Source organism: Cebidichthys violaceus, unplaced genomic scaffold (assembly GCF_023349555.1).
Source record: "Cebidichthys violaceus isolate CVI_PGR_0920_01 unplaced genomic scaffold, fCebVio1.0.p SCAF_21, whole genome shotgun sequence".
Classification (NCBI taxonomy): domain Eukaryota; kingdom Metazoa; phylum Chordata; class Actinopteri; order Perciformes; family Stichaeidae; genus Cebidichthys; species Cebidichthys violaceus.
Genome location: NW_027176384.1, coordinates 7,392,494 through 7,405,539, shown reverse-complemented (window position 1 = coordinate 7,405,539; position 13,046 = coordinate 7,392,494). Strand labels below are relative to the sequence as shown.

The following is a 13,046-nucleotide window of genomic DNA, read 5'->3' as shown; positions in this document are numbered from 1 at the left end:
CTCACGACCAGCTGCTAGGAGTCTACTTTGTAGGGAGGAGAGCGGTCGGCAGGTCCAGACGGCCCTTCAGTTAGCGGCTAGAAACTGGAATTTCAGCCAGCGCAAAAGACAGCTCCAGGTTCACAGCAAACTAGTGGCCAAGGTCAGCGCAGGATCTAACCTGTGTAACGGCAGCAACAGAAAGTTTACTGATCCGTCGGGAAGTGTGGGTTAGCCGGTAACTCTCTTACTACTGACCACTCTCTTCCTGACGAGGTAGGCTCCTAACAGGGGGTGAGGCTGCGGTTAGCAAGCAGCTAATCCTTGTCTCATTTGTCCTGTCTCTTTATTTCATGCCAGTCTCGAAATAAAATTCTATAAACCTCTCCCACGGGTGTGTTTCACGGTCATTTGACATTATTGAGATTGCTATTATTATTTTGATTTTTTTCACATTGTCCTAAATGTAATCTTTTTTCATCCACGTGATTTCCCACCAACTTTTAGTTGATTAAGTATTCTGAGCAAAGTATTAGTATCAGATGATGTATTGCAATAGTGACACTGGCAATTGCTTGTTTGGATCAAACCAATATGATTCTTAAACTATCTGCATGTAAGTAAAGAATTTAGGTGAACTTAAACTTGAAGTTTAATTTGAAGACATTGTCATTTTTGTGGAAAATACATCATACTTTGGTAATTTTTGAGTCACAAAACATGAGCTATTGACAGGTTACATTTCAAACTTCCATGAACCGGTCTTGGTGAAGGTCTTAAACACGCATATATAATCTATGTAAACCTGTGTGTTGGTGGGCTTATTTTAACAAAATTCTTTGCTGCCAAAAATGATTCTCGAGGGAGAGCTTGCAGGTATCAGAAATGCTAATTTAACATCGTTCACCTCAAGGCTGAGCAAAGGGTTTCTTACATTAACAGTATATTTTGGGCTATAAGCCCAAAATCACGAATCTCAAATTTGCCTCAGAGGGCTTTACAATCTGTACACATGTGACATCCTCTGTCCCAGGACCCTCACATCAGAACAGGAAGAAGACCCCCAAAAAAAACCTTTAACGGAGAAAAAAAAAAGAAGAAACCTTATATCCTTCAGTTTTTAATATATCTTAATTAATATCATCCTTTTATATTTTACGTGTCTTCTTGATCATTTGTTTTAGTTCTAAAATAATAAATCTGATCCAATTACAGAAACATGCATGATAATATGCTATTTTATGTTTGTTGTTACACTCTTACTGGTCTATAGCTAGATAGTCATTTTAATCTGGATTTCAGGAAACCATCGTTTTCCATTTATTTCAATAGTAGGTACATCCAACTGTGTAATCCATTTCAGAGATACAGCCCTCACTTTGGTTATACAAGGGCCGGATGGCTAAACCTTTTGACCCAGCTGCATACTGTTGTGCCAGTGTGTTGCATTCAAAGGTTCCAAGATAACAAATACATAAAACTAAGCCTATTCATTTTTTTTTGTTGGTCTTATTTTTTTTTTCTATTCATGGGCTCTGGTTAACTCCAGCATGTGAAAACATTGTTTTCCGACCACAGTGGTCATAACTCCATCTGTTATATGAATAAGGGTAAGTGGTTGCAGTATTCTTCTCCTAGGCCATCCAAAGACCTTCATTTGTCTGCATACGTTGTTGCTAACAGCCATCGCTTCGTGTTGCATCATCCCCGTGACGCCAGACAACACGGCGGTAATGATGCTACTTCATCAGCAGCCGGATTCAAGGGTTAACATCTGACTCCAGAGCAGCTGAGCCATAATAACACATGACACATGTCTGCCATTAGTAAGAATTCTCCCCATGGTTGCCACGCTTTCTTTTAATTTGACTAGGCTGTAACCTCCATGTGTTTTCATCTACTAAAGAACCTCTAACAGCTTGAGCCTAATCAAAGAGTTTCTCTCCCTCCTTTGTGTCTCTGGAAAAGGAAATTCAATTAGCTTAATTGGCCTGGATATTATGCTCTGTAATGTGATGTAAGCATCAGTGTCGACAAACTTCACAGGGCACTTTGCAAGCACCTCGCTAATTAGAGCAATAACTTTAATCCAAATGTTTTACTTCGACATTCCGGATGATTCTAAATTGAAATCCAGGTAATTAGCTGAAACAACCCACGAGGAGATAGCTGCGCCCCTTCTTGAAAGCTGCTGACGGCAACATATAATTGAAGCATTGGTTTAGTCTCTTGTTCCATGTTTGACACCTGACAACCAAAGTACCAAAATAGAAAATCCACTTTTTTTTTTCCTCTGACGAGATGAAAGCCCATTGTGTTTTTAGAGCTGAACAAAGGATGGATTTGAAAAAGGAATCTCATTTGAATGGTGAATTTAAACCCTGCAACCAACGTTCTTCTTTCTGAGGTTTTGTGAGCTCCCCATCACCGGGACAAAACTGAAAGGGGCATTTTACAAGCTGCAGAGACAACAAACTGAGGAAATGATTGCACTTTAGATCAATCATATATCATAGGCTGCAACATGCTCTGCTGGTTAGGTTAATGGACAGAGAACAGGCTCTTTCTGGCGGCTGGTTTGCATCTAACGCTGTGCCCTTGAGCTGGATACTTAACCTTAGTAGTTTCAGCAAACACAGTGACTTCTAAACGAATATGAAAAGTATGAAAGTCTAAACTTTCTTCAGATATAAATGTCAGCCTGACAAATATACAGGACAGAAAAAAGACACCACACTCACAATTAACACAATAAAACTGTATTACATTTGTGCTTAAAATTATTACAATTACAGTATTTACAAGCGTTGTCCTAAAAATAAACATCTCATGCTGGATGACACATAAAAAGAAATCATTGTACAATAGCAAGCAAAAATGAATATTTCTTTTATGTACACCCACAATTTACAAATTAAAGAACTTTTTTTTTTCCAGCTAAGAAATGGTGCTGAGCGCTGTTGCACACGCTCAGATGCTGATATTCACTACTGGACGTACTCCTCTGCAGCAGTGAGCCACCGTGACCGAGATGAGCGGCCCTTAGGGTGACTGACCTGCCGCAGGGTGCAGTTACCTGAACCCATAGCCGTGTTGAAAATCACACAGCCACCCTCAACGTAAGCCAAACGTAAATTGAGAAACCCTCAATTGGATTCAAGTATCAGCATGTCAAACAATGCCGAATTTTGGACAACGGGCGATGCACTGAATGCTTATCAAATAAATAGTGTACAAAAAGTAACCAACCCCCACCATCCCGACCAATCCCTACACCCCTAACAACCGCTACAACAACCTGCCGCCATGGGCATTTCCCCACATTTCCGTTTTACCAGTGTGAAAGAAAAGGTTTTCATAAATAGAAAGACTGTCTCCAGCAAAAAATACACAGTCCTCTCTCAGAACGTAGCCCGGGCTGCCCAAATACTGCTGAAAGTAGCTCTGACGGAATGCATTTCAGGAATGGAACGGTGACTCTTGTCACCCCATGACAGTCTCGCACAACCACGTGTTTGTCCACAGGCATTAGGTCTGGTCCATAACGTTTAAAAAGCCGCTTTAATTGTCTATTTTGATCACCTGGGGGCAGTAGAGCTGAAAACATCTGAAAATACTGTATCGCTTTTGTTGCGACGTGTTTGTTGCCTCTTTACATGATTTACATCTCCTTGAAGCTATCTTTGTGTACACCTGATGAATAGAAGTCCAATGATTTAGCTCTGTTTTGGTCTCCATATGTGGCTTTTTAGCTGCTAAATGCTTCAAGCAGTTGCTAACTTTGACTGCCGTTGCTGAGCAGGCGAGATAACATAAAGCTCAGAGGAGCTGAAAGTTGTGAGGATTTTTTGGGGCCCAATCCAAAAACTCACTTTTCTGTGCTTGTACACATACATTTGCCTGGGGGCGGTGACGCGGGTCGTCTTCAAATCGGACGATTTTTCTTGCAAGCCAATCAGGCGGGATTTTTCTCGGGAGGGGGCCTTAAAGAGACAGGCACGCTACAAACGGAGCATTTCAGATAGAGGGTGAATACAGGTATATTCAGATACACAGTATGAGAAAAATAATGTGTTTTTTGAACATTAACACATGTAAACATGTTTTAGTAGTAACCCAGAATAAAAGTATGACCCTGAAAATGAGCATGATATGCTCCCCTTTTAAATAACAATCAAAACAGCTAAAAGCATGTTAACGCTTGCATGTGACACTAGTCTCCAAGGATCAATTGTCTTCTAGTGACATGATGGTCTCAAATATATGTATGTAGTGACTGTGAGAGATTCCATCCATTCAGAGAACACTGATTTTGTCACAAACTCTTGATGTTTTTGGCCCGGGAGCCAACACAGCTGTGTGATTTGGAAGTATGGCAATACTACTTGATATTTGTGATCACTTTTGGAATTTTAAGGTTCTGTAAGGACTACATGGACCAGACCGAGCCAAGACTGCGAGACGGAGAAGTCCTCAACACGCACACACACACACACACACACACACACACACACGCGCTCGCACACACACAGCAACAAATTAGTCATCAGCGTTAGTTTTGCCACTCTTTCGTTTACATTCACTGTGTTTTAAATCTGATATCATACAGTAAAAAGGTTGTTACCTCAAATTTACATTGACAATACCTCAGTGTATTTTAGATTCAAGTAGAAGTTGTCTGTCCTTTTCAGATAAGAAGAGACAAGACTGCTTTTGGGTGGGTTAATATATCTTGTTTTTGCTTTCCAACAGTCGGGATCAGCCGTTATTTAGAAATCGCTCTGAGGCCGGTGTCTGTTGGCCAGAAGGAAAGAGGCAGGATCCGTCACAAACAAAGAAATGGCCAAACAATTTTTTTTTCACACTTGTAGTTTGTTGTAGGCTCCCCGGGCCTTTCCTGCCACATGTGGCGTCTCTATGGCTATTCTGTACAGCAGAGTGTGTCCCCTCCCCTCCCGGGGAAGCTTGCTTAGTTATGTACATGTGGGGGACAGGAGCTGGACAGGAGGCGATAGTGCTTTTTGTTGTGTGATTGCAAGCTCTCCTTCAGGTCTCTCTCTTGCTCCCACTCCTCTTCCTCTTCCTCCTCCTCCTCCTCCTCCTCCTTCTCGTTGGCCTACGAGGGTCAGCGGACCTGGGGAGCGTAGCCCTCCTTCATCAGCCCCTCCTCGTAGTCGGTCTGGCACAGGATCATGTTGTTCTTCAGGAAAAACTTGTCTCCCACACAAAACCTGTGCAACACAAAGAGACAGAATGGAGGGGGGGGGGGGTTACAATTTACATAAGCATCAAAGCAAGAATCTCATCATTAGCACGGAGCTGTAGGCTAGCAGGCATAGCCAGCTGCTAGCTTCCTGACTATTGTGCAAAATCTCTACTTAAGCAAGCATAACCTCGGTGCCAACCCCCCCCCCCCCCCCTTCAGCTACAGCCGTATGCAGGCAAGGTTCTCCTCCAGGAAACAGTCAACTCAATTACAAGGGGGCGAAATGCAGGGTTGGGAGGGGGGGGGGGGGGGGGGGGAGAAAGAGAGAGAGAGATTATCTCTGTTCCAAGCCGGGGTTCCTTTCCACCTGCAGCTCTTACAGAAACCCCCACCGACCTCAGCGGCCGCCGGTCCCGTCCAGCTGGGGGGGTGGGGGGTGGGGGGGTTGTGTACAGTTACGCTTGACCTTTCAGCGCAGTGCCAAGTGGAGATTATGTTGAACGCGTAAGAGCAGTAACTCTCCCTGTATTGTCCTGAGGGCTGCTTATCTCCCTCACTGTGCAGGTTAGACAAGGTCGGCAAGCAGCGGTGCCAGTGTTTACCGGGGGGTGGTGGAGCCGGGGGTTTGGGAGGGGGGGGCAGCGAGCCTCGCCCCCATTTGACTTCCTTGGATGTTGAGACTGCCGAGTTCAGGGCTTGGAGCTGCACACACAGAGATGGAGGTACCTGATGAGCAGCATTTATTCAGGACTGCAGGGCAGATCGAGAGCATGATTTGTTGCATCCATTCGGGACCAATTAGCAGGATTCAAATACACTGTAGGTGTTGGCACAAAGTACCAAAAAGTGTGAGTGAATGGCATGTTTCTGGAAATGAATTCCAAATGCTCTGAGGAAGAGCTGACATGAATCATGTGAAGTTGCACACACTGACGCAGCTCCTTGAATTTAGTATTTCAGCGACATATGACATGAGCGTTACAGTGGGACTGTCACCTACACAGTACGTACAGTAGGTCACTCCAAGCTGATTTCACAGCACTGTAGGAAATGAATCAAGGGCCTAGTTGACTCCTTCTCAGAAGCTTTGTACACAAAACTCCTTGAAATGTCCTAAATTTCAGGAAGTACTTTGAAAGCTGTGGCCACATCCATAAGAGACATGCACATGAAATTAGTCGGTTCGATTCCTTATCGATACTACTTATCGGTTCGATTCCTTATCGATAATACTTATTGGTTTGATTCCTTTTCGGTTTGATTCCTTATCAATACTACCTATTGATTCGATTCCTTATCGATACTACCTATCGATTTGATTCCTTATCGATAATACTTATCGGTTTGATTCGTCATTGCTTTATTATTCTTGTATGTAAACAAATAGTCTATCTTGAGCAGCAATACAAGAAGATCCAAAATCTTTAAAATACATTCTCAGCTTAACAATTAGCTAAGTGGTTAGCGTTTATTATTAGCTCATTCTTATTAGCTGACTCCGTAGTTATCGCTAACGCTACCTGCAGGGGACGAGGACGGATGGCTGCTTTAGTTGGACTAATTTAGAAGCAGTTCCCGTTTAGAACCTGGTTTAGATTAGCTATCTTTTTCATGCAGAGAGGAAAGTTTATTCTGAAATACAATTCTTGTCTTACACATGTACAGTATTGTGGTTAATGCCGGGATACTTGCACTCCTTTATTACCAAACTTAACACTAATATCCATTCATGTGGTCTGTTTGACATAGTGATTAAGCCGAGGCAGAGGTGCGTTTCATGTAACGCTGTCATCCACTCTAATAAAAACGTCCTGTTAAAATGACACATTCTCTCCTCAGAATCTATTAGTGTCTGTCTTTTCTGAGGCCCAGCCCACTCCCACTTTAACTTGATTTCCCTTTTCTTTTTTTTATTACACCCTCTCTCTCCACTCGCAGTGTCACTCTCTCCCTCTCTGTCATCCCCTTCCTCCTCCCCCTCCTCGCAGCTCTTATCCCAGCCCTCCACTTATTTCACACGGCCAAATTGTTTCTGCTCGGTGAAATGTCAACAGCATATGTGACATCTGTGCACCAATTATGATGAGGATATTACACTGGGCCCAACACAGCCGTGTCTAATAAAGGACCTTGTGTTGCCCTAGTATTTCCACTTTCTTAAAAACAATTGCATCTTTTATACAGATCTATATGCTGACATATTGGTATGGTACGACTGGACGTTCAGTAAAAAAATAATTATCAGCTAGTTATTGGTGCTCAGTGCTGATATAATAAATGATGAAAGGATTTTACTGTATCAGCTTCAGCAGTATTGGCCTATAAAACCTGCATTGAAGTCTGATTCACCCTGCATTGAGGAGCTGATCACCCACTTTAGCCCAGCTCTCAGTGGACAAATACAGTTCCAGTTCCACATTGACACATGCACACGAAACAAAACATAACTGTAAAAACTGAAACAAAAAGATAAGGCATATGTCTTTAGGAAATCAAATCATCAGACACCTTTAAATGTAAATATTGCTGTCGTATTATCTTGTTTTATATCTGTTATATTATATTGTGTTTTTATGAATTTAAATGTCCGTAACTATTGTGTATGAGAGAATATCATGGAAGTGTGCAAAAAACACAATACGAACTCCATCTGCTTATGAAACAGTGGAAGGGTTAACACCGGTGGTTTTGACAACTTTTATTTTGTTGTTTTGTTATCTGTCAATGTAGTCTGTTGGCTTTGAAGACAACGTATAATGTCTGTTTGTATTCACATCTAACTCTGTGAATTATGGGTAAATTTCTGCCAAACCACAGTTGGTGATTGTTGAAACAGTGGAAAGACTAACCAAGTGTGTTTTGATGAGTTTTCATTTGTTTCTGTTGAGTTTGAAGTGCGTTTCGATGATCAGCGCGATAAAAACACTGTCAATGGAGTCTGTGGCTTTGAAAAGAGCATGTTAATTATACGTTTTGTACGTTATACATTTTGTACGTTAGTTTTGTACTTAATACATTTTAACAATTGTCCAAATCTCTGTTGATTTTTTTAATTATATATTCATAAAGGCGCGGGAATTAGGGTGTCCACCATGGTGTCATGTTTCCATCACTGCAGGTCGGAGCTGAAGCCGATAAATACCTGTGAGTCATTTGCATTGGAATTGATTCTGATTGTCACCTTTTCCACTGAAGACACGATCTAGATCTTAGTGGGTGTTAGTGTGTTTTTTTTCCAGTGGGAAAGGGGCTTAAACGTGTGCATTGTTATCAACAACTGCAACACGTCTCAGCTCTACCAATGTAGGTCTGTACTCACTGTTTACATTGTGTTCATTAGAAATATCTATATACAGTTTTGCCCTTTAGAGCCTTTTACACATTTTTGTAGGAACTAGTTCATTTGAAGCACGCCATGCTGCGCCAACATCTGAAGTTGGTGTTCAATTAGGGTTGAGATCTGTCTATGGTAAAGACCATAGCATATGGTTTAATGCAATTTCAAACTCATTCAGTGAACCCCTGCACCCTTTGTGGAAGCATCTGCTTTCATTATCTAGCATTTACTCAGGTTCAGGTTTTTCCCTTATTTTGCCACCCATATGTGCTTATAACATGTGTAACTGTGTGAGCAGCTCATAGGAGCTATAGCTCAACCTTCATTAAAGGTCCCCCTTAACACCACATCTGTTGGTATCTACACAGTTGGGCAATCATATCATGGCTTCTATCTTTACAGTCAGTCAGCTTCTCTTCCCCTCTCCCTGTACTGCCTTCACTTCCCTCCTTCCCCTACTTGGAGGTGACTGTGACTAATGAGTCTTTAGAGACCTCTTGTTGTAGGAGGAAGAGAAAGAATGGCTTCCACAGGAACACACTTAAAAGATGTATTGCGATGCCAGTGATTTGCCTCGGAGGCCCGTGTTAACTAGAGTATTCACTTTCCACTCAAATGAAGAAACAGGGAGATTGTCAAAGAGAGAAAATAGTCTCAACTGCACCAAATCTAATTACTGTTAGGATGCATAAAGGTTCAGAAACACTTGGCCCTGTGACACTGATTCTTAATTGTAACAGCATGTTGTAAATCTTCTTTGGCAGATTGCTGCTGGGCAATCAGACAGCTGCACAAGGACACACTGAAGATGAGGGAGTGTAATATAGAGAGTATCATTTCAGGAGGAGACTGACGTGTTTTTGTCTGTATATAAATGTCTGTAACTGTAGTCACTGTGCTAAATGTCTACTGCTGTTATATTTGAAAACGCTTTGTTTTTTTTCTCATTCTGTCTCACAGATGTCTGGTTACTGTACAACCCAAAAAATCAATTGTTAATCAAACAATGTGGCCACAAATGGACAAACATCATATTAACTGTGTTGCACCAGCCAATTCAATATAACCCTGCCCTGCCAGAGTATAAAGACCACGAAAGACATGCAACACTGTCATGAGACAGGAGTGGATGGTACAAATACTACCTTGAATGATGTGTGTTAACTTACTGCCTCGTTAGTGACTGTAACAAGTAGTCCCTACGTCGCCCAACAAGGAAGTAAATATCAAAAACGTCCCTGATTAATATTTAATTCAAACAAATGTAACAAGATAACAGACCCTAGTTGTCAGATGCCTGAATAGAAAAATAGTGGAACGGATTGTTGTGACTTCTAGATTTAATCACTGTATGTCACAGCAACCCTTTCCCTGATACTGGAGAATAAGTATTTTTTTATTTTCAGATCTTGACTATAATATGCGGTTATGATAATCACTGGCTAATGTATTTTTGCAAACAATTTATACGCTAAAACCATTTTGTCACTCATGAATGGCTGTAGAATAAAAAATTAAATATAAAATGGATGAATAACAGCGCTACCTTACCATAGCAGCAGAGGTGCAGAAATTTCTTTTAACATTGAGGTGAAAAAAACATTGAGGGAATCAATTTTAAGTGACTACTAACAGAAACACGTGTTAATAATCCCTACATATAAGAAGTAAACAGGACCTGACTTGCTGCTGTCTTGACGAAGTGGTCTGGGAGGATTTTCACTTTTGCATAGCAGATAAGCCATTTTCAGGTTGCAGAGGTTTCTGAGCACCACACTGTTGGGTCTAAAATACTTCCACACTTTCGAGGATCGAGGTTTTTTTAGCAGCAGCTTGTTCTCCGGGGAATGGATGCTTTCACCGGGCACCATCGCACGTTATGTAAATCCACGTAATTTTGTTATTGATGACGACAATTATATCGACGAACCGCACCAGCCTTACAAGGATGCATAAATACATTTTCCTGTTCCACTTTCATGTCAGTATTTCAACACATTAGATCTATCCTAAAGGTTCTTCCAAATGCATTCCCCGTTTGCATCCTTTGGAACAGACAGCCCTTAAAACATGCACATTACTTGTGAACCCATTATGACGAGACCCTAAGGGATGTGACCTTTGACGGAAACACATTTGGGGTCTTCAGAAAGCTCAAAATATCTGTAGTGGTTATTGGTTGAAACACTGTTCTATCATCTCCATGAGCGGAGATAAACTGACATTTATTTGTAAAAAATTTGTCATTTTTACTTGAAATTGTGGAGGATTACGCAGTAAAATTGTGTTCTCTAGTAGGCTGGCTGCACAGGCTCCCAGTTCTCAACACCAATCATACACAAAGTGACAACTGTGTCCCTTATTGGCTATTAGGCCCCTGTCTAACAAGCCTAACTTGTGACATACAAGGCACCAGTGGCTGAGTTTAGCTGTGCTGAACCCAATTGGTGTCAGTCTCTCCTTCCAGGGCTCCAGTGTGGAGCATCCTCCCTTATCAGCAGTGACCTTCCCTTGCACTGTCACCCATCCTGCTCTCCTCCGCTCCCCTCTACTCTAACCTTCCTTCAGCCTCCCTAGACTGTGGCCTCCAGCTCATCAGGGGGAAATTGGGCCAGCACTGGCTAGATGATGAGGCTGGACGACAGCCCCATCGATTAGCTGTCCCCCAGGGCTGATCTGTGGCTAACTGCTTGCTGGATGGAGTCTCATATCTCTGTCCTTATTCCCAACACCCCTACCCTCGCCAACAGCTCCTTCTCCTTTCAGAACTAGCCCCCCTGTCCCTTTGGCTCCAAGACCACTCCCTTCCTCCAGCTCAGGTAGGAAAAATAACAGGTCTGGCTAGTGGGAAGGTCACGACGGTAGATTTATGTCCAGTTTAACAGAGTAAGGCCACATTTGGTGCAGACATGAGCAATCAGAGCCAATGTAGGATCCTATATTTCCACTGATAGACCAGGGACAGGAGCTATTCACTCCCCTCAGCTTGATACCATTTCAAAGTCGTGCACGGACCGAAGAGAGGAGTGGGGGTTGGGGGTGGACTTTTGCTCTCTGGCAGATACACAAGTAAGATAGCTGGTGAGGCTTTTCCATTTATCTTATTCCCGAAGCAGATTCAGCTCTCAATGCTTCTTTCGTGGCAAGCAAGAGATTGCTGCCAATTTGATGGCGATGATGACAAAGAAGAAGGAAGCGGTTGCGGGTCAGGATTGCCGTGACATGTCCACTCTAAGCCACCGGGCCGGCCTTTCTGTCTGGCACAAACTGGCCTATAACTTAAACAAGGCCCTTAATAGCTTAGTAATGACCATTAGAGTCCTGCAGAGAGCCTGTGATGAAATCAGAATAATCACTGTGGGATAGAGTTGGGTGGATGTACCCAGAAAGCAACTGACGGCATGGATAGATGCATGAGTGACTATGTTTGTGTGCGGTGGGGGGTGGCTGTATGTTCACACTTAATTGTAGCAATCCAACCTTCAAACAGCAACACAGACTGACCCGCAGGAGCGACGGGTAATTACACCGCGGGACCCATGCTGACCTCGCGATCGCCTGCTCTGTTTATCAGATTTCACATTTTCTGATGATGTTCCGCAGAGAAATCTCTGGGCCATTTGTGAGATGGATTAGATTGCTTTATTGAAGGGCCCGTCGGGGGAAGGGGGGTCGACGGAGGGGAGGGGGGCTTTCATGTTTGTTTGAGGTTGGGAAACGAGAGGGGACAGAGCGGGTGTAGATGAACAAGGCGGCAGATCGGTATGCCAGACAAAGACCAGAAGCCCATTTCCAGGCAACGAGACGCTGAGAAACTATTCAGGAAATCTTAAGTGAGATCTCCTGATAGATCTCAGGCTGAGGCTGGGAACATTTGTAAAAGGTCATTCTATTAATCTGGATATAAATGTTGAGAAACTCGCTCAGACTAGACTTATTTAGTGATGTTGCGTTCATCGCTGATAGCATTAAAGAGACAGTTCCCCCCAAATCAAAAAGACACATTTTTCCACCTGTAACACTATTCATCATCTTAGATTGTTTTGGTCTGAGATGAGAAAGTTTGAGATATCGGTGGTAGAGATGTCTGTCAATATAATGGAAGTAGATAGCACTGGGCTTCTGGTACTCAAAGTACACAAAAATATGAATATTCATCAGACAAGTTTTTAGTGAACACTTCTTTCTGCGCGGTGAAACAGCTGGCCAGGCTGTTCTCATCCAGCGCTCGTAGCTATACCTACGAAAAATGATGGCCTTAACTTTTGTAAGATATCATACAAACCGTTGTACGAGGATAAGTTGAGCTGGTAGGTGTAGTTAGATAGAAAGAAAATAGCTCCTACATGAAGCACAACAAGGTCTGTGGATTATCATGAGTAACAGGGTCATGGTTTCTGTTGATTTTTCTCAAATTATTTTTTTGGTGCGTGGAGCACCACAAGCAGAGGGCCATCTACTTCCATTATAATAGAGAGAAGGCAGAAATCTAAATGGCAGATATCTCTAACACTCTAACCCGGA

General features: G+C 42.5%; 1 protein-coding gene across 4 annotated transcripts in view; it reads right to left on the bottom strand.

Moving 5' to 3' along the window:
- Positions 1-2,752: 2,752 nt before the first annotated feature.
- Positions 2,753-13,046, bottom strand: part of lmo3 (LIM domain only 3) — a 49,381-nt gene continuing 39,087 nt past the window's right edge. For all 4 annotated transcript variants that reach the window (XM_068717116.1, XM_068717113.1, XM_068717114.1 and 1 more), the window contains one exon: positions 2,753-5,210. In XM_068717116.1, the coding sequence (XP_068573217.1) occupies positions 5,105-5,210 (106 nt within the window). In that variant the 3' untranslated portion in view covers positions 2,753-5,104. The remainder of the gene's footprint in view (positions 5,211-13,046) is intronic.